Here is a 22044-nt window from a genome sequence, read left to right as displayed (position 1 = left end):
GCCATTTAACCATCAAAGTGATTACAAAGCTGATGACATAAACATAAAACAGCATTAAAAAAAACAAGTTTCATGGGAATGAACATGTTCCATGGGAATGTGTTTAAATGTCCACTGAAATGTAGCCTATGCAAATGCCCTATGCATAAGCAAAGCATTTGTAATTAGAGCTGAACATTGCAATCTCAAAAGTTCTTTGTATCCTGCAATGTAGTATAGTATGTTTTTGTTGGTTTGCCACACACTGATCTGATTCCATGATTTTGTAGAGGGTTAGCTGTTCTCTCTCTGTGTGTGTGTGTGTGCAATCCCATTTTAACATCAAACATTTTACTGTCTTTTTGGTAGATCTCTGGCATAGATCAAACAACAAAAGATCAGTTAGATGATGGAGAGAGAAGGGAGATCAACAGAAGGAGGTGCAGAACATTTGCTTAATGATACATTACAAGCAACCTCACACTTAAACGTGTATGTACCTTGTAGTAATTCAATAATAAATAATTTGGGCAGTCTAATGTAGTCTGTTGTCTACTATAATAACACCTTTTATGTACTGTATATCTAAAAAATCTTTACATTTACATCCGGTCCAGCCGGGCTAAGCCCAGGTTGTCCTGAAAGTCTAGAAACGCCCCTGTGTTTAAGACGCGTGGGGAGAGCACACAGAACACCCCCGGATAGATTGCCTTGTTTCTCCAACATCTGCATGTAATGATGTCTATAATAATGGGTGATTTGTGGGTGGTATTCTCATAAAAGAGTTATATGGTCTCCTAAGAATGAGCTCTCACGGGCATTAGTGTAGTGTATGGCTTATTGTAGTGGTAGGAAGGAGGATAATGAGACAATGTACTAAAAGGCAACACAGAGCTAGAGAATGAAGCTTAATTGTGCCATCGTGTGTAATGTCCTTGTGCAGATGAATGGCGGTCATTATCAAAACTTACTCCATGACCCAAGGTATTGGTGACACAAGAAACAGTGAAAAGGAGGGCAATGATGATGATGAGTATGGTAATGGTAAGGACAGAGCTGTGTGTCAAGGGTTAAGGTGGAAGACAGGCGTGCTCGCTGTCACATTATCTCCAAACAGATAATTCCTCTTCTCTTGTCCAAGATGTTCTCAAAGGATTCGTGACACACATGGAGCCGTGTGGTAAAAATATCCTCTCAGGGACAGCCTGTTTCAGAGAAACAAATATCAAGGGAGAAAAAACAAACAAACTCGAGAGCAAAGACTGCATGCCGGCTTAAGGTGAAACAGTGAGACACAATTGGATGCATGCCTGCTTTGAAGAAACCGGAATGATCCTCAGTAATTGCCCATAACCGGTATTTTGAGGATAATAGGCTACTCGATGTCGTGACAAGGGGAGGGGTGATATTTATTTATTAATTTTCCGGTGGACTATAAACAGTAGGCTACATGGTCGCGTCTCAGTCACAGTCTCAGAGTAGTATTCGGCAAAGAGTGGCAGGGGGAGGGGAGGACCTGAAAGAAAAACTAGAAAAGGGAGGAAGGGAAAACAAAGAAGAAGTCAAGGGAACGCGATTAGGAGGAGGGAACACGTGGAAAATTGGGAGAGTGCGTTTGTAAAGTGAGGAGACAACTCAGCCAACTCGGCAGCTCCACAGTTCTTTATTTGAATGAACTAGAGCTTATTTAAAATTTCGCGTTTCACTCAGATGAATTTATTCCTGATGAAAACTTCAAACTAATCTCTGAATTGACTAACATCTGTGGGGAAAGGGATCAGAAGACATGAACAATTCTGCATCTAGGACCGGACAGACGAGCTGGAAGTTGCTCAGAGAATCATTGTTGCTCTGCCTCTTTGCCGGTAAGTAGTTGATTGTTTGAAAATAAGAAAATTCGAATTTATCGTCACCAGAATCAGGCCCTTTTGTTTGTTTTTGTCTAAGACAAACCATTAATCAGCCTTGTTATTTTTACCGTATTAGGATAAGAGAGGTAGGCTAGCTTGCGCTCTCTCGTAGCTTACGAGGTAGGATGCAGCGTACTGTTAATTTGTCTGTTTATCCATTCAATTGGTCTTTTTTGATCTGAAATAAGTAGACCTAGGCCTAAGAAATTTAGATTAGGTCCACTCAGTTTTTTCATGAACCTCAAAATCCACAAAAAGTTAATAAGATTACGATAAGACTGGTCTTGTCAGTAGATATTGTATCTAGTTTTAAAAACGAATTTCAGCGCAAAAAAAACCCGACTTGTTTCTTACATAAAGTCCTGTAATTGTTGGGGTGTTGGTGGGGGAGGGGAAGGGGTGCAAGGGGTTCTCCTGGAGGTGGCAAGGATTGTATGGAGTCTTTGTCCCGGGCGTGTTGACCGACAAGACCCGGAGGTAGGCTAAGAGGGGGACCTCTTTAGACCACCCAGGCAGAGAGTATGCAGACACACATCAAAAGGTCCGTTGACTTATAGCCACTGTGGCAAGACAACCAGGAACCTAACCCAGTTTTTCCTCCATCTGTATGTGTCTATGTGAACTCTTCCTCAGTTTGTGAGTATGTGTCTGTGTGAACTCTTCAACAGTTTGTTGTGTCTAAGTAGAGGTCTGAGCCAGGGGTTCGTGGTGATGAAGCACAGATATTGAAAAATGTCATGCTTAACTGAATATTGTTTTGACCATGGACCCAAGGACCAGCATTTTACTGTTCATTCATGTCTCTTGTATAGGCCTATAGGGTTAGATTTGATTTTTAGATAGATAGATAAAAAAGGTAAAATAGGTAAGACAGATAGCCTAGATAGGATTTTAACAGTTCAACCATATTATTATTTGTTAAGCGGGAACAGTGTTGTTGTAATAGTGTCATTATAATGCATTCCTAAACTATTTGTAGTTTATAAGTTAAAAACAGTAGAGGTATAGTCAACAATGCATAAATCGTTGCCTTTTACTAATTGATGAAACATATACAGAGGAGCTAGAATATGAGGTCCCTCCACTTTTTTTTACCATATGAAAGTCAAGTCTGAAGGTTGTTAAATAATGGCAGAAGAAAACAGTGAATAGAACAGGACCAGACATGTTTGGTGGCTCTCATAGAAGACAGTTAGAGAGAGGTACTAATATGTGCACAAGTATACGTACTGTCATGGAAGGATTTTTAGAAAAGCTTGCTTCTCTTATGAGGTGTGTGAGTGTTGCTTGTTTAATTCGAACAAGTCTGTGTGTGTGTGTGTGTGTGAGAGAGAGAGAGAGAGAGAGTGAGAGAGTGTGTGTGCGTGTGTGTGTGCACACATGCTAGTGTGTGTGCTTGAGTATGTTTTTTTGTGGACGTGTGAATCTTATTCTACCAGATAATTGCAAGGCTGCAGGCCGCCGGTCACCGCAATAAGGCTTAATCATTTCTGTGATCATAATTTTAGAAGTTGTGATTGGATGCTGGAGGACACATCAGGAACCCAAATGTGTGGTTCTAAAACTGGCCAGTCTGGCTCTTCTTCTGAAAACTGTGTTACACAGTCAGTATCATTCTGTATACTCTTCTGAAAAGGATGTTAACATAATCCTCATATAAATGGTTCTATTGCTTTCTGTACTATCTGTTGCTTTGTAACTATACACAAAACTTTGGAATCACCAGGCCTGTCAGGCTACAATACTTTTCAGTTCAGCCAACAGTAAAAGATTTGCGGCAGGCAATTCATATTAAACAACTGTCTGTCTCTCTGTGATGTCTGGGCAATTTTATAAATTGCCTTTGCCTCCTCTTGTAGCATGATAATACTAAAGTGTACCTAGGTGTGTGTTTATATCTGAAGTGATATCTCTAAAATGTTGCATGTTTTTTTTCTGCGTGTGTTTCAGGGAGAGGGCAAGCACAGTGTGATGGCTGTTTAGAGTACTGCTGCGATGGAGCACCTCCTTTCTGCTGTTCCTACTATGCTTACGTGGGTGATATTCTCTCGTGAGTAACAAGATAAATTCACACACACACACACACACACACACACACACAGAGACACACACACACACACACAAAGAGACACAGACACACACACACACACACACACACACACACAGAATCGCAGACTGTTTCTTTGCCATCGAGACTGACCTCTATACTGGGCTTGGCCTTTGACATGTCTCTGGCAGATGCAGCTGTTCTCTCTCAATCAGAATGGCTTTAAGGCGATATCTGATGTCACACACCATGGAGATTGTGCCAGTATTCAGATGAGATTATACTCTTAGATATTCAAATAGATTGATAGAAGATTACCCATATGTAATAACCCTCTTATTTACAAAATGATTCCTCAACTCACACACCTTTAACAGCATGAGAGGTGTGTGGCTGCTAGAGAGAGAGAGATAGAAAGAGAGAGATAAACCAAGCCATTTGGACGGGGCATGGTGGTCAGCTGTTGAGACATGTTTGGTCAGGTGTGTATGTGTGAAAACACACCCTTCCCATCCCCTGACCCCTTGTGTCTCCCAAGCCAAAAATCCTCTCCAGTTCCTGACTCAGACTGTCCGAAATTAGACAGCCCAAACAAGAACGCAAACAATCAGGAGCTAACTGGGTGGCCCTCCATCCGTTCACAAGCATTCAATTGTACTCTTAAAGCATACAAAACACAGTGCCTGTGGGTCAGAATGACTTGTTGATGGTGGGCTGAAAAGAGGATGATTGTGTGGGTGTTTGTTTTTGGACAAGCCTGTGACAAATCTCTTTTTGTGTGTGTGTGTGTGTGTGTGTGTGTGACTCCAGGGGGACGGCAATATCCGGCATCGTATTTGGCGTGGTGTTTCTGATGGGGGCGGTGGCGGCGGGCTTTCTGTTTATCTGCATGTGTGTGAAGAACGGTCGAGGGGCTCGCGTTGGAGTCTTTGGCACGTCCTACATCAACACGGTGTCACAGGGATATCCAGGTGATGACTCACTCTGTCCCTCTATCTCCACGTCCCTTTCCTAGGCTTCCTGTTCGCATTTCTGGGCAGTGTTGTATCAGTATCAGTTTCACTAGATTTCACAGTCCCTAATAGCCCCTTTCAATCTGTTCCTTGAGGGCTTCCGGTTAAAAAACGTTCCAAACCAGTCCAAATACTTTGAAATGAAAATGAATCGGACCATAGGTTAATGCTCTACAATTTTTTGTTTGTCATCATTAGCTCAATGTTGTTTTCTGTGCCACCAGGGGGGTATTCCAAGTACATGGTTTAGTGTAGGGTAAGTTAACTAAGAGTAAGTGGTAAACCTCCTACAACAAAAGCCCTAAGGTATTGTTTTGTAAGGAAAATGAAGCCATACAGCTCTTCTATTAAGAGGTTTACCCCTTACCCTGAATGAACTTACCCAGATCTGTCACTAAACCACATACTCGGAATATGTGATTTAGTGACAGATCTGGGTAAGTTCATTCCCCCCCCAGAAATGCCTTAGGAACGCACATTTTTGTTTATGTTGTTGAAAGGGTCTATATATATCTATATATCTCTATAGAGGTATGCCTTCGAGATGCATGTTTATTAGCATACATATGTGCTGGTGGTGCTCTGGTAGATGTCTAATCTTGGTCAGCATAAAAATAAAGTCTCTTTGAAATAAAACAAAAGTAACATAAAGATTGAGCAAACAATTCTGAAGTATCTAACCTGACCTCACATAAACACATACCTCTTGAACCAGTAGCACTTTAAGTTGGTAGGTTACATCAGTTCGGATACAAACAGGAAGCCATTGCATGCAGAACAATGAATCCTTTGAAGACTTTTTTGTGTAGAATATAACTCAAAGAGACTTGGAAGGAACTTATCTATGGCATAATAGACAGCATAAACACAGTTATTATATTCTCCCTACAGTAGGTAGGAAGCCTATTGTAACACAATTTATTGTGGATTTAGAATACATGGATAACTAATACCTCCATGTTAAAGCACACTCTGCCCAGTGGTCAAGTTAAGCCAATTTTTCCCTTTGCCCACTATTTACTTTCAGCCTTGCAGTGTCTTTTAAAAACCACCAGAGGGCATATCTGCCCTTCAGAAAATGTTAGATATACACACAGAAGCAGGTATGAAGGATCACATTAACAATTGTAATTCACTTGAGGTGCTAACATGGTGGAAATCATGTAGGCATTTTTTATTTAAAAACTGAAAGCCAGCTAGTTGTTAACAACTACACAGTAAAACATTTTACAACATACTACAACATACTGTAACTGTACTTATTTTTAGCAGTAAGAGGCCATTATAGACTAAAAATACAAGGAAGGCATTACATTTAGGTCAGATACAGACACATGCGACCCTGTAGATATAGATGTTGAATATGTTTCCTCATAGAAATGGAGGTGTGATATTTGTCTGTTCTCACAAGCTGCTATTTTTCCCCACTGTGAACTGCCACCTCTTCCTGCCCCCTGTTGGAGTCATGCTGAGTAGCTGAATGCTAATGTGGTTGTCTCCGTTTACTTGCAGGTCCTCCTCCACCCTACACCTACGACTATGAGATGTACTCTGCAGATCTCCACCCACCTCCGTATACACCCACCCCTCCCAGGGGCACAAACTACTCCCCTCCTCCCCCGTATCCAGGCTACACCCGGAAGTGAGCGATTATCTGCACCTGAGGGGTAGCAGCCTTTGCTCTTCATTACTGTGTATGGGGGAGGTGGGAGGGAGTAGACAGACACCCTCCCAGTGCGAGATGATGTGGTACTCCTGGGCTATAAATTAAGATACAAGAACTTGAGGATGTTCACCAAGGGTAAGAACTGCCCAGTTCTTCTCTGGTCAGACCAGTGATGTTGTGCCTTCTGGCTAGGTGCACACGGAAGGATCAGCCCAGGATCACCTGGAAGCCACAGGGGAAATGGAAGTAGCTGTCTGCACAGAGAATATGGAGCTTTCTCAAAGGACCATTTTGAGCACATAAAATATAAAAATGTTCCTGTGTTGTGCTATAAAGACTTACCAGTAAACTATGTTTGATCAGAGAAGACAGGATGAAATAACTGGACTCAAACGAACTGAAAATGGACTATAATTTGAATGAAGCTCCATTGGCCTGAAACTTGAAGAAAACCTGAGAATAACTTGACTGACAAGAATTTTTCAGCATATGATGTTGCTGCATCTTATAATGCTGTTATGTATCAGTGAGGTTTTGTTGAACTGATTAAAAAAAGTCCTCCTGTTGTCATACTTCTCATGGAGTACTACTATGTATTTTCCTGTTCTATTTTTAGTATGTTCTTTCTTCGTGTTATCAGATGCATCAGCATCAGCTCCTAATATGACATGATGAGATGTGACAAATGCTTAATTTCTTAGGACTTATCTAATAAATCCAAGCTGGTTGCACAGCATGAAGCCGTTGGTTCCCATGCGTCTGCATGAGCTGCCAAATGAATAAACAAGTGAGTAAGTCTGCATTAGATTTGAATTCACCTAGGGCAGTATAACACTACAGAAACCTCATCCATGCAAGCTTCAGTTTTCACCAGCAGGCTATGACATGAGATTGACATGGTCCTCTGGAGAAATCTCTGATAGGCTACACTTTTAAAGCAACATGATGTATTTTCATGTATTTGACTAGGTAAGATAAGATAGGCCAGATAGAGATCCTTTCAATCCCACTTGTCCCCTTGGCTATGCACAATTTTTGTGCCCTCAGTCGGAAAATATTACTTTCCACATTAGGGTGTATTATTGTATTGACAGATTATTGCCAGCCAAATCGCTCAAATAAATCAGTGACTAAGGCTCTCATTAACACCAACTCATCGGGTAATCTTTGACAGGCAAGACTTTTGACCTTCTGAGTGCTAGGTTTAGGCTAAAACTGTATAATGTATCTTTAAAATAACTGTTTGCCATTTGAGCTTTTAATATAAGAGCCATCCAGCTTGTATCAAATCACGATGTATTGTAGGCCTAATGATTGAATGACCGACTGACCTGTTTTCATTCTCAAGGCCAGCGTGGAGTGGACATAATGGAGCTCTGTGAACATGATGGACCTTACGTGTTCTGAGTGAGGCTAAATAAGAGCAAAGCAAATATGGTGTTCCTCAACTTGCCACCAGGTGGCGTAGCAACTGGAGAACGACCCGGTTCTTACACACATAATAACATAATCAGTCGGATGTCTGTTGACATGTCTCCTCTCACTGATAAGCACATCTTTTTTTCAGCTTCAACCTGTTCAATACATGGCATGAGAGCCAAAAAACCCATTACTCGTCATCCCAGCAGGTTGCTAGCTGATGTCAAAAAAAATAAAGAGACTGAGAGATAGGCCTGCGTCTATTCTACCTAAAACACAATGCGATAATAAATGGAGAGTGTGATTTTGCCTCGTTTCCTGCTATACCCATTGTGTGACTGTGGCGAGGGTATTGTGTTGCTTCCATTGCCCCCTCCCCTCCCGACGAATCCATTCTCTCGCAGTCCAGTCAGGTGACTGTTTGCTAGCAGCTGTACAGCCTCGCTATCTGTCTCCATCATTTCTCAGTGGAGCAGCGACACGAATACATAGACACTGCAATCACCCCGCTATATTTTAGCCCAGCACCCCGACACACCGCAGGCGCTGTGAAGAAAACTCGGCATGGGGGACCATATTGCTATTTTCCTGTTGATGCTTGCGTCCACGGCATTGTCTCTTGAGGTAAGGAAATTGTAATACAAATAGTCATGACTGAGGAACGCTAGGGGTTGTTGTATTGGGGAGTCGTGAGAACCACTGTGTACATTTGTTATGTTCGAGTGTCGAATACGGGTTATATAGCCATAATGTTTGTACAGTCTTGTGCGTAAAGTTGTGTTATGGCCCGTCTGCATTGCGAAAACGATATATATAGGCTATGTCTCGTTAGAATGTCTGCGTTAGTGTTCAGGTAACCTAGCTTATGCTATTCCCTACGCATCCCGTAAGGCTTTGAACAGTAGATGGCACAAACAAAATGGCCATACAATGTAAAGCGTAATACCGTGTTTTTATTTTTGATAAAGTAGGCTAAATCGTTGGAGCAGTTGGACTTTCTATGAATGTTCAATATTATGAGAGCGCGTAGGCCCGTGTAATCCTTTGCGCTTTAAAACCATGTCTGACCTTACCTCTCACTCTGCTAGATTGTGTCCCTCCCGATGAGCTACTGTGGGCTGATGTAAAAATTCTTAAGGTCCGTGCATGTATAGGATACATATTGCACATATTTAATATTAACCAGACCTAGCGTCGTGAAAGTGGGGTCAGGGAGATGCGGAAGGATTTTTTTTAATTTTATTTTTTTAATTATTATTATTATTATTATTATTATTATTACTACTCGTGATTCCAGAAGAAATCACGCTATTTCCTTTATCATGGACTGGTTGATGTTGAACTGGCAGTGTGTCCAAATATGTGTTAAGGCGTCACCAGTGTTGTCTACATGCCGACAAACAGCTTAGTGGTTGTGTTGTGAACACATATCACAGTGCATCGCCATCCCATTCCCCCACCCCTGGTGATTTATTAGGTTATACTCATTAGCGTTAAAGAGAATGTAGAGCCCTGTGTTACCCCTGTGCTGCGCTTTATCTGTTATTGGAGGAATCTTTACATTGTTGCTTTCTTGAGAACGCGTGTCTGTCCATTCCGCAATGTTTCCCTGACATTCTTAACCACGTCCCAGTTTCAATTGCGGTGGCGTGTGGAAGCAGTGGTGGGCGTGCTTTAGGGAAAAAAGTCTATTTATATATTTGTGGCCATATATTTTGCGAACACTCGTACGTTTATTATATATTTTGGGTACCAAACGCATCAAGAGCGCAGGCTTGGCCTTTCACAACAGGAGGTGAGGAAAATATCCTCGTCAACATGTTACATGTCGAGAACAGGGAGTAGGATGTTGCCAGATAGAAATAAGATGGCGGCGGTGCACTGCGGTGTTCTATTATAACTCCACAGGATCGGGACCAAACGTACAAGAAACGCAGTCTCTTTTCTGAAACTGAAAGGGGGTTTCAACAGATTAGTCTGCCCTCCCCAACCCCTTTCATTCAGTTCATTACACTTGAAGGAGGTTTCAAATCACTAGCTCAACGTCATGGTCCGTGAACATGCTGTCTGGAGAGGCTGTTGCGGTAGGAGTGTGATGGCACCGTAGCGCACACATGCATTGTTTGTCGCCTCGGCATTATGCCATACTCTGGTCTGCCAGAGACAATCACTCACTGTTAACGGCAGTCACACAATTACTCAGCATACCATGGCATCTTGCTTAAAACCACAGTGGTTTTGGAAGATATTGACACTCAATTAGACGGTTTAATTAACGAAATACTGTCATGACCATACTTTATTTTGGCATTTAATAAAGTAAAGCAATACGATTTTAACGTGAAGCCAACACAATAATTTTGTTTAAAATTCAACTCTGATTAACGGTAGGCCTATGTTTAATTCGGTTGAGGGTTGACAAGCCTGTTCATCACCTGCAGTGCACAGATTTGTTTTTGTTAGGCAAATTGTCACGTGCAGTTGCCCACAATCCTCAGCGCTCTTCAAAGTGCCGTGGGCGATTTAGCCTTGTTTGACTATCAGCCTTATTTGCTTGGACTATTTGGAGTAAATCACTCACTGCTGTAGATTTTAAATCGCCAGAGCTTTTCTCTCAGCCGACAGGCAACATGTGGTAGTCTAGCCCAGCAAGGCAGTACATTTTCATTCCAGTCAAAGGTGCGAGACTCCTGTCTGACTCCCCTGTCAGGAGAAGTGATGGTTTGGTAGACTGGGGTGGGTCCTCTGTATTTGATTGTTTTCAGTGCAGTAAGGCTGAATGAATTATTGTATTTGGCTTAGTCAGAGCCTTGGGAAATTTGTGGTAGCTAAACTGTACTCATTGCCGATATCCACCCGAACAGTTATCCTCCATCACTGTCAACCAAATACCAGTCCCATCTGCTGGTTTTCATTTATTGCTTCCTAGTGTTGATGAAAATGAGACTCCAATGGTATGGCAAAAATGTGATCAGAGCAGACGTCAAATCACAATGGAAGCATCACAATGAGAATATTATGCCTAGGGGTCTTTTAAGAACAGAATTTTTAATGGTCTGGTTGTTCTACTGGGTATTAGTTACGAAACAGTGGCACAGAGTTGCTATGGTGTCATGAGCAAGACTGTGCTGGTTGTCTAGAGCGAGGCCCATAACTCTTCCCATCTGCCTGATGTCGTATCCGTTTATGAGCCTGGTGTGTGTGTTGTTCTTCACCCCTCTCTTTTTCCCCCTTCTCCCATCTTAACTTTATGGTTCCTCGCTCACATTGTACTTTTTGTTGAGTCTGTTGTTGCCTGTTTTTTTTATGGAGTGTTGCTGTGACAACATATTCTTCCTCTCTGAGTGTCTGCTGATGGCTGCAGTAGTTCTTCTATGACCAGGCTTAAGCTATGGCCCTATGTGTTTGTCTGATAGACGAACACACACACACACACACACACACAGTCACGTTCCTGGTGCTGGAATGGAAGGCATTCAGAGCGGATCATGGTGAAAGCCGACAGGCTGAAAAGAGGGCTTTGTTGGGCCGGGAATGGGAGTGGTGCTGGGGAGGGAGGGCACCAGGGGCCAGCCAGTCAGCAGGTGGGCGATCGGTCGGTGTTGCAACTGGTGAGGTGTGGGGCTCAGGTGGGAAGCAGCAGGCTCCTGGACCATCAGACCAACCCTCTCAGTCATTAGTCATCCTAGCCGTCTGCCCCAAAGAGCGATCTGAGGTCTCTGTGTGTGTGTGTGTGTGTGTGTGTGTGTGTGTGTGCGCGTGCGTGCGTGCGCAGGTGCTGTCTGATATAGATTGGCCCGGAGCAGCCTCATCTGGATGGCAGGGTGGGGGGCTGGGGTTGCTGATGATGCTTCTACTGGTAGTGGTTAGGGTGGGGGGATGGGGTTGCTGATGATGCTTCTACTGGTAGTAGTTACGGTGGAGGGATGGGGTTTGGTGGTGGTGTTGGCAGCATGTCCCATGGCTGTCTCTTGACAGAACTCCACTTCAAGGCTCACCGCTGCCATGACAACCGCACCTCTCGGAGCGAGCGTAAGGGTGTAGCTCCCTGGCGCTAATGAGACACGCCTGTCATCCCGGTAGCCATGTTTTTAACAGACATCTCTTCCCCAGTGGAACACACTGGCCTCCGACCCCACCCTTAGATGGGAGCAGGGCGGGAAGTGATTATCTGTGCCCCACCCCCAACCACCCGACTGCCCCCTGAGGCAGCGTCTGCCCGAGAGACCCACAGATGCGGTCACCTGGGCGACAGAGCCGAAAGTCTCCACAGGTAGTAGCAGCAGGCCACAACGTGTCAACACCCGAAAGGGCGTGGCCGTGATTATTCTCCCAGACATTTCAATATACATGTGAGTCATATTTGTGTACAGGGTGGTGATCATAACAAAGAAAATGAATTAGTGGTGTCCTGTTGAATAATCTGTTGGATTTTGTAAACAATAGCCAAACCAGGAAGATGAATGATCAGAGGCCAGTTACTCAGTTCCAGACTCCTGGATTAATGCAGAACTTCAATAGAATATTGAGAGCAGAATAACAGAAGATATCTTTCACAGTTGGATACACTTCTTTTGGTTGGATACAGTTTTGTGCTTTCAATAAGCATTTTTTCCAGGTTGTGTACTATTGACTTTTGCATTAATTCCAGTCACCACAATATCAGTTTTATGATGCCTATACCTCTAGGCTGATATGCCTCTCAGTAGCCACCCTCTTGAAAAAAAACCTAGATCCTCCCTCTCCTTGGTTGTCGTGGCCTCCCTGGTGCTTAGCAGCAGTTCTATAATTATCCCCCCTCACCACACACACACACACACACATACATGTACCCCCCCCTCTCTCTCTCCCTGTGAGGGCCAAGGCTGGGTGGGGTTGAATGGGGAGGGTGGGGTGTATGCATGCGCGGCTGGTATTCCTGTCTCCCTGCTCTCATTTCCTCTCACCAGCCTCAGAGCCATCTCCAGGACTTAACCCTTCAAACTCTTTTGCTCTGTGCTAACACCAAGGTGTAGCTCAGTGAATTGTGTGTGTGTGTGTGTGGGGGGAGGGAGGGGTCATGTTCACCTGAGACACACAGAAGACGCCTAGATGGCTCAGTGAACCTTAGTCTGGGCAGGGGAAACATTAACAAGGCAAATAGCAAAGCAGTGAAAACATTAACACACACTTCTGCATTCCTGATGCCCAATGCCTGAACGCTGGAGTTCAATTTTAGCTCTGTCGCTGTGTGTGTGTGTGTGTGTGTGTAGACTTCTAAAGTGTGTTAGCTTCAGGCTTTGCCTCCTTGGTCATGAGACAGGCTCGTCTCAAGTGTTCCTAATTTTGTAGTCCCCTGGTGACGCAGTGCAGAGAGATATTCCTGACCTGCTGCCACTGTTTTACCTTCTGCTTCCTGTTTGCTTCCTCCTCTTGTAGGGCGGACTTCCTGTGTTTGTCTGGCCCTGGCGCAAGCCCCCCTCTGGAAGAAAAGAAATTAACCCTTACAATTCCACGTATGAACAAACACACAAAGATAGAGTGGAGTGGAACTATCAGTGTGTTTTTCCCCTCGACAGGCCTGTTGATTTGTTGTTTGTTGTTTGGAGTCCCAAGCTCCCTTTCCTTTCTTTGTTACATGTAAATGGCCCTTCACTATAGTCTCGGTATACAATTTCAGGGGTGACCTAAATAGAGACTGCAGCAGACTTTCTATGACCTCTAACTCACTTTAATGATCCAGGTGAGGATGTTCACACTTTCACAGTGGTTCAGAGTAAGAATACGCGCTGCTTTGGATTTCATCAATATTTTATGATCCAGTTCTATTAGCAGGGTGAAGATTTATACCATGAATAATTCACTGTCATCGCTAGCAAAGAGCCCGACCCCCATACTGTATGCAAGAGCATGTTGTGCAATGTGTGATGGTGACGATCCGAGATATTTACTGGTTTTAAGCAGGTATCAGGTAAGTGTAAGCACTTTTCCCATAATGCTTTTGCTGACCACTGGATGGGAATGGAGGGTGGAGTTAATGTAAATCTCCACGGCAACAGCTGAGTTCAGGAACAGGGCGTGTTGGCACTTCATAGAAATAGAGGTTTAATCTCAGAATCATCTCACAACTTGCTGTCACTCTCCCATATCCCCTGCCTCCCTCCCTCCCTCCCTCCCTCCCTCTCTCTCTCTCTACCTCTCTCTCTCTCTGACTTTTTTTGTGTGTATCTCCCTCTGTTTCTCATTTTTTCTGTCTTGTCTTTCTTCCTCTCTCTCTCCCACTGTCTGTCATATCCTTCTCTTCCTCACAATGTCTCTCCTTTCTTCCCCATCTTTTGAATATTCCCATGTCTCCCCCCTCTCCCGCATCCTCTACTTTCAAAGCCCTCCCACCCCATCCCACTCTCCTTTCCTTCCCCCTGTCTCTCTCCTATTTTCATTCTATTAGTCTTTCTCTTGAATGCATGCGCTGCGCTCCCTCTGCCCGACCACAACAAAAACACCCCCACCATAAACCCTTCACTCTCACACAGATGGGCCCAAAGGGGTGGGAGAGAGAGGTCTGGGAGTTTTTTTTTTTTGTTCTCCTGTCGTCATAGTGATGGAGAGGGGGCTCGAGCAGCAGACGGAACGTCTTCATTTTTATTGCCGTGGCAATGGCAGCTCTTCTCTCTGTGTGTGTGTGTGTTAGAGGGACAGTACACAGGCGGAATGTTGGCAGGCACGGTGAGAGGGAAGTGAGGGGTCTGGCTGGCCTATAATCACTGAAACATACACCCGTTCAGGATCCGGTCACACACACTCACACACCCCACATAAGCACACACATCAGGGTCCAGTCTTAGCAAGTGTCAAAGGATATCATTATACATACACCCACACTCAACACAAATGCATAGCTTCAGAGTCTGGTCTTACCACATGGCCAGGAGTATCATCACACACCCACTCACACACCCCCACACACAAACCCACTCAAACACAGCAGAATTTCTGAGCAGGGCTTCTGTTGTGTGGGGCCCCTTTACATATTTAGACCTGTCTTGAACACACACACACACACACACACTCTCTCTCTCTCTCTCTCTCTCTCTCTCTCTCTCTCTCTCTCTCTCTCTCTCTCTCTCTCTCTCTCTCTCTCTCTCTCTCTCTCTCTCTCTCTCTCTCTCTCTCTCTCTCTCTTTTTCATTAGATCTGATTTGGACGTCATTGCTGCTGAGCCACCTGCGCTGCTCGGGGGCTTGTCCGCAGCTCTGCAACAGAAGCTCCTGTGATGCGGCCTTTGGGCAGGTGTCTGGTTACAGCAGGTGGAGCCATGGCCGTCTGGTCTCCACAGCGCAGATCTAAGGGCTCGCCGCCACACTGCGTCCTCACTGCCACAATCTGTCTCAGCTTAAGCCACAAACATGTGCTCAAGTGTCAGCTAAATGGTCCAGGAAAAGAGGAAGTGCTCAAAGTAGCTGTGATCTAGTGTTTGGTGGAGGGGCTGATACAAGGTATTGGGGCCCCAGTTTGTTCATTTGTTTTGTTTAAAAGGTAGAAACTGGTGTCTCTCTGAAAAACAGGTTGTTATGTAGCTCACAAGTAATACTGTGCCTTCATTTTGGGTTGCTAAAAAACATGTGCCTTTTTAACTACAACTTGTTAAAATGTAGCTCACAGAAATGCTGGAATGTCCTCCAAACTACATTCAGCATTGATTTGATATAGGCAAGTGCAACATTGAGCTCTTTTTGGTCAGCAAAAACGTATTCCATGCTCGCCTCATTTGTGCAGTCAGGATTTGACTGGTTTGTTGCTTCAAAGCGCATGTCCACTTAATGATTGGTGCTTTGGAAACTGAGAAAGGCTGGTGTGTGTGTGTGTGTGTGTGTCTTAAAACAGACGCACATACAGTACACACACACACAAACAAACACACACTGCTCACAACTTGTTAAAAAGAACTTCAAAGTCTCTGTATATACCACCCCAAGCAAAAAGGGGGAAAGAAGACTGAAATGCACACCATGCACTGCCACCAGGGATACGGTGGTGTTCTGGGACTCGGTGGTGTTCTGGGACTCGGTGTCCTGGATGACTTTGCACAGTCCCAGCACTGGGCCATGCGGGTGGCGCTAAATCCTTGAAATTTGTGATCAGTGCGAGGGGGGAAAAAAAGAAGCCAACTGTCGTTCCAAAATGTAATCTCGCAGTCTTCTGTCTGGGTAATAAAGGCCGTGAAATAAAGCTCCCAGCTGGATTTGTGTGTGTGTGTGTGTGTGTGTGTGTGTGTGTGTGTTGTGTATCCCCATACATGTGTGAGATGCAGGGTAGAGTCAGGGTAATGCGTGTTAGTTTGTGTGGGTGTGTCTACATGTTTGATGTGTGTGTGTGTGTGGTGTTGCTCCCTCAGACACCATGTCCCCTATCCTCAGGGGGTCTCTGCCCAGTGGGGAATCTGATCCCAGACTCTCACACAGGGGCTTCTGTTCTGCCCAGATAACACTAAAACACGCGCACACACACACACACACACACACACACACACACACAGATTCATGCACACGCAGAGGGAGAGCGGGAGGAGAGAGTACATGCCTATGGGAGATAACAAGGGCTCTGGGCTCCTTTGAAGAAAGAGAAGAGAAATCTGCCTTTAAGGCTGTACTTAGTTTAGCTCAGTGAGGGATTAGAGTCAAGTCTGTCAACATGCAAATGTTATGTGTGTGTGTGTGTCTGTGCGTGTGTGTGTGAACAGATGGGAGGAGATTCATCATCATCTCAAGGGTCACAGAGCCCACACGACCCCTGAGCTTAAACTGACCAGTAGTGGTGTATCGGGCAGCTGAAAGTGATGTCGCATCTGTAGCGAGTAATATGCTCTGGATATATCAAAATGGATAGGGTGTTTCACTGAAGAATACACACACACACACACACACACACACACACATTGGATGTAACGACTGACAAAGACCAGAAGTCCACTTGCATCCATTATACTCGTCCATGTAAGGCTTTGTTAGAGATGCCTTCAGCTCCTGAAATGGAAGACTGGCTTTTGGTACGGCTAATGTAGACTGGTCAAATGCCATGGGCTATTAAGAAGGGTTCGGCTCATCAACATCACTGATTATTTCTACCAACTTCCCAGTCAGTCAGCTATTGAAACAATGTGTGTTTCTCCATTTGTTAATAAAACTTCATAGCAACAGAGTCATTTCAAGTCCTTCAGCTGCTTCACTGGAAATTTCCATTGACTGCATGATTGGCAAACGGTAACCAGTGTTTTTTGCTGCCAGTGCCAACAAACATCAGCCTCGTGACCAGGCTTGACTGTCCTGAGTTACTTTTCTACCAGAGTTACTCTGTAACCTGTTGAGGAGTGAATTATTTTTTCTGGTTCCTTCTAGAATTCTACGAAACAATCTATAGTTTCATTGTTCTTTATACAGTCTATGGGGAAAATCTCTGAGGGTAATTGTCGCATTATAATGCGGAACTCTCAGTTCGCGACCATTCTAATCACATATTTGTGACCGTACTCCTCACAGCCCCACGCAATGACCCTGTTCACACAGGCCTCCTTGGCCCTGGTGTGTGGCATTAAAGTAGCGGCCGGTGATTAGACCATCGCACGCCTGGTGTGCGTAGCGAGCGGCCGCTGGTGCCTGATTGACCGGGCGGACGGCTGGTGCGAAACAAAGTGGCCTACTTTTTCGCAGACCTCCTCCTCCCTCCTCCCTTTCCCCTGGAGGTTGCCACGGTGACATTGGAAGGTTTTCACAGAATCAGCAGCGCCTCAGCCTCTCCGGTCCTCATTTCCCACACGATTTCTCGGCAGAGAGATTTGTCACTGTCATGGTGTGTGCGTGTGCGTGTGCGTGTGTGTGTAGTTCTGAAGTGTTAGCTGCAGGGTTCACCACCATGCTCCACTGGACCGTCTCAAGTGCTCCTAATTTTGTAATTTTGTTTCTAATGTTGTGTGTGTGTGTGTCTAGAAGCAGGGAACACAGTTAGAGGAGTGTATTCTCTCCACGTATAGCTTCTGCACAGTCAAAAGGAGCATGTTTTGTACATGGCTGGTTCAGAACTAGCTCATGGAGCCCTTGAACAGCCCTCTCCAGCCCTGCCCTGTACTGCTAGTGTGCAGAACAGACGTCTCCAAGGGTTTGCGTGCATGTGCTGTGGTCAGGGCTGGGCTGGCCTCCGTGCCCCTAGAGATGACTCTCTCACCGCAGTGCGTTAGCCACCGTAGCAGTGGGGCACACACACACACTCTCACCAGCCCACTGACCGCATTAGTTAGGATGAGCTCTCTCTCTCCCTCTACCCCTCTCTCTCTCTCTCTCTCTCTCTCTCTCTCTCTCTCCCCCCCCTCCCCCCCCCTCTCTCTGTCTCTGTGTGTATCAGTTATTGGTGCCTGCAGGCCTAAGCTCAGAATGCTGATCCAGCAGCGCGAGCGAGGGACAGAAAAAGGCGGAGGATGAGAGAGAGGAAGAGAGAGATCACCACTCGGACAGGGATATGGGGAGTGCCCAGGCAGGGCTGATGAGAGAGAGGAAGCAGGTGGAACGAGCGATGGCAGTCTGCCCTCATCTCATCACACCCCACCCTTTCTCTCTCTCTCGATCTCTTTCTCTCTCTCTTTCTCTGTTTCACCATTTCTTCAATATAATACAGTTCAATATGATCAGAACGTAAAAGCGAGAAGCGATCATGGAGAAACTAGGGGAAAGGGAAAAGGGAGAAGTTACTCAGCGAGAAAAGGAAGTTGGTACATGTTAAGGAAAAAATGCAGGAACTGAAACCAAGAAGGAATGGAGGGTGATGCCGAGTGACGCCCGATGGGCAGGAGAGAGTTTCTGCTGTTTCACGCCTACCCAGGGGGTTTATTTTTGCCTTCGCCTGCAATACACACCTCGCCCTCACATTACTACGGTGCACTTCAAAACAGGCCAAGGGCGTGAGCTTGCAGTACTGCATAAAGATGACTAAATTGCAGTTATACTGACCAGAGTCCTTATGTAGACACAGAGGTGTAAGGTATGCGCTGGTCATTTCTGTTTTTAATGTCAAGTAAAAAATAACACACCCTACCTCTCCTGTCAAGCACCACTTTATGGTTATGGGATTTGGCAGACGCCTTTGTCCAAAGCGAAACTTTAGTGTTGCTTCTTCAAATGGGTGATCTTGCTCACTGTGACGACTGTCTGTCTGTCTGTCTGCCTGCCTGTCTGTCTGTCTGGCTGCCTATCTGTCTGTATGCTCAACTGGAATTAGGATATTTGGAACTATGGCTGTTTATGGCACTGGTTATACACTACCGTTCAAAAGTTTGGAGTCACATTTCTTTCTACAAGTCATTGATGTTGCAAATGACTTGTAGAAAGAAATGACTGATCTTTAATGCAATATCTACATTGCCCATTATCAGCACCCATTCATCCAATATTCCAAAGGCACTTTCTGTTTACTAATCTGATATCATTTTAAAAGGATAACTGACTAAACCAATTGCAACTGATCTCAGCTGGTATTCTGTCTATTATGGAGTGGAATAGAAATGTCTAGGTGACCCCAAACTTTTGAACGGCAGTGTATGTCTTCTGTAAGGCTGTTCACGACTATCTCGGCCATTGCTAAAATCAGTGAGCAGACAGACGATCCCTTACTGCTTTTGCGGCCAGTTGGGGCAAAAAGAATTGGTCCTGATCCCTAGAGGGAGGCCTGTTCACACATATGGCAGTGCAGGAATTTGTCCCCGATCCCTGGGTGACCTCACAGATGGCCGTGTGTTGGCTTCATGTGTGACAGTGTCATGTGTCACAGTGCAAGAGCGCTGGGGCGGAGACGGATTTGTCACCCAGTGTGTGTGTGTGTGTGTGTGTGCGCGCTCAAAGAGAGGGATTTACAGATTTGCAGTAGTCTTCAGCATGTGGTGTGCCAGGATGGGTAGGAAGGACATGAACTCCTTTAGGCAACACATCCCCACTCTAATGAGAGGCTATCTGATCTGTCTGAGCCTGCGTGTGTGTGTGTGTGTGTGTGTTTGGTATAAGGGAATTGAAGGCCATTCACCATGTATCATCTCTCTCAATTGAACCTTTGTGCTGAATCCAATACATTCAAATCACTAACAAGATTAGAACACAAAGTGTAACCATTCTCTTTCTCTCTCTCTCGCTCTCTCTTGCTCTCTCGCTCTCTTTCTCCCTCTCCCCATCCCTCTTTTTCTCCCCTTGAACTCCCTGGCTCCTTAACACAATGCGGTCTTTCAGAGGCATTTTTCCTCTTTCCTCCTTCAAAGGCCTCAAATCATGTGCACACACACACTAACACTAGAATACACCCACACACATTAGCACAAACTACTATTAACAAGACCACTTAACATGGGCACTTTAATTAATTAATATTAATATTGACTTTACATTTGTGTGTGTGTGTGTTTCCTATCTGAAAGAGAAAAGCTGCTATTAAAGGGGACAGGTGCCGGTTGAAGGGCAGCCAATTGAAAAAGCCTTTGCCTTCCTGCTGACATCCGTTCTGTTCTGACCCGCACCACAGGTTAAAGCAGGAACACAGCGTGTGCGTGTGTGTGTGTGTGTGTGTGTGTGTGTGTGTGTTCTCTCCCCCATGTCTTCCAGGTCCTTCCCTGCTGTCTCTCATTCTCTTGTTCTAATTGAAGAGGCCGTGCTCCTCATAGATGCCCATACCTTTTAATTAGCCCTTCCACATCAAAAGCAACCCCCTTCTGGAATGATTGACAGCTGAAGGGGTGGAGTGAAGCGTCTCAGCCAAGCCACCACTGGCTAAAATAAAGCCAAACGTTAATGCAATCCAGACGGATCAACCAACAGATCACACATGTTGTCTTGTTTGTTTGTTTGATTGATCACTGAGTCTATGGGAAGTCATGAGATAAAAATTTGGGCAGAGGACTAACACTCTCTCTCTCTCTCTCTCTCTCTCTCTCTCTCTCTCTCTCTCTCTCTCTCTCTCCTTTTTCCATCCCCTCCTTCTCTCCCCCTTCCCCCCTCTCTCTCTCTCTCTCTCTCTCTCTCTCTCTCTCTTTCTCCCCTTCTCTAGGTGCCGTCGGACGAGGGCGGCGGTCTCCTGGCGGAACCGCAGGTCGCCATGTTCTGCGGGAAGCTGAACGTGCACATCAACGTGCAGACGGGCAAGTGGGAGCCCGACCCCAGTGGAACCAAGAGCTGCATTGGCACCAAGGAGGGCATCCTGCAGTACTGCCAAGAGGTAAGGGAGGGACAGAGAGGGAGGGAGGGAGGGATGGAGGGATGAAGAGGAAGAGGGAGGAGTGGGGGAACAATGAACGGAAGAAAGGGAGGTGGAACAAATGGGCAAATGATCGTGTTTGGAAATGGAAATGATAAGAAGTGATAAGAAATGGTGTAAGTGGTAAGACATTCAGAGGGCATAAGATGAACACACAAAAATAGGAATACTTAAGTGTGTGTGTGTGTGTGTGTGTGTGTGTTTTCTCACAGGTTTACCCTGAGCTGCAGATCACAAATGTGGTGGAGGCCAACCAGCCTGTCAGCATTCCCAACTGGTGCAAGAAGGGCCGCAAGCAGTGCCGCAGTCACGTGCACATTGTGGTGCCCTACCGCTGCCTAGGTGTGTGTGTGTGTGTGTGTGTGTGTGTGTGTAGACTTCTGAAGTGTTTGCTTCAGGCTGTGCCTCCTTCATCATGAGACAGGCTCGTCTCAAGTGCGACCGTGTGTGTCTGTCTGTGTGTCTGTCTGTGTGTCTGTCTGTGTGTGTGTGTGGGTGTGGATGGGTGCACATCTCTTGATGTGTGTGCCTGTGAGATTTGCACATTCATTAACACAGTTAATGTACTTTTAATGTGCCTTGTCGAACTGTTGATGGATTAACACCCCCATCTCTGTTTGCGTGCGTGTGATAGTTGGAGAGTTTGTGAGCGATGCCCTGCTGGTTCCCGACATGTGCAAGTTCCTGCACCAGGAGCGCATGGACATGTGCGAGAGCCACCTGCACTGGCACACCGTGGCTAAAGAGGTG

At 45.3% G+C, this 22044-nt stretch overlaps 2 protein-coding genes across 3 annotated transcripts in view; both read left to right on the top strand.

The window, feature by feature from the left end:
- The first annotated feature begins 1452 nt into the window (after window positions 1-1452).
- On the top strand, window positions 1453-7381 carry cyyr1 (cysteine/tyrosine-rich 1). Its single transcript, XM_048268315.1, has 4 exons — window positions 1453-1844; window positions 3840-3939; window positions 4747-4907; window positions 6462-7381. Exons 1-4 carry the CDS (start codon window positions 1766-1768, stop codon window positions 6593-6595), a joined length of 474 nt encoding a protein of 157 aa, XP_048124272.1. The 5' UTR covers window positions 1453-1765; the 3' UTR covers window positions 6596-7381.
- Window positions 7382-8437: 1056 nt separating this feature from the next.
- The window catches only part of appa (amyloid beta (A4) precursor protein a), a 29428-nt gene continuing 15821 nt past the window's right edge, over window positions 8438-22044 (top strand). Inside the window, exons 1-4 of one of the 2 annotated variants that reach the window (XM_048267418.1) lie at window positions 8438-8658; window positions 21088-21255; window positions 21507-21636; window positions 21929-22041. In XM_048267418.1, coding sequence (XP_048123375.1) covers window positions 8599-8658; window positions 21088-21255; window positions 21507-21636; window positions 21929-22041 — 471 coding nt within the window. In that variant the 5' untranslated portion in view covers window positions 8438-8598. The remainder of the gene's footprint in view (window positions 8659-21087; window positions 21256-21506; window positions 21637-21928; window positions 22042-22044) is intronic. The other variant, XM_048267419.1, reaches the window with a different exon arrangement.

This window comes from Alosa alosa, chromosome 17, assembly GCF_017589495.1.
Source record: "Alosa alosa isolate M-15738 ecotype Scorff River chromosome 17, AALO_Geno_1.1, whole genome shotgun sequence".
Lineage (NCBI taxonomy): Eukaryota > Metazoa > Chordata > Actinopteri > Clupeiformes > Clupeidae > Alosa > Alosa alosa.
The sequence above is the reverse complement of the archived record's forward strand: the minus strand, read 5'-3'. Positions and strand labels throughout refer to the sequence as shown.

What these genes read in the sequence shown, in the direction of transcription:
- cyyr1 (XM_048268315.1), top strand. Translation starts at nt 1,766, where the DNA reads ATGAACAATTCTGCATCTAGGACCGGACAGACGAGCTGGAAGTTGCTC. An exon ending in TACGTGGGTGATATTCTCTC is followed by an intron (nt 3,940 to 4,746) that starts GTGAGTAACAAG and finishes GTGTGACTCCAG; the next exon opens with GGGGACGGCAATATCCGGCA. An exon ending in GGTGTCACAGGGATATCCAG is followed by an intron (nt 4,908 to 6,461) that starts GTGATGACTCAC and finishes GTTTACTTGCAG; the next exon opens with GTCCTCCTCCACCCTACACC.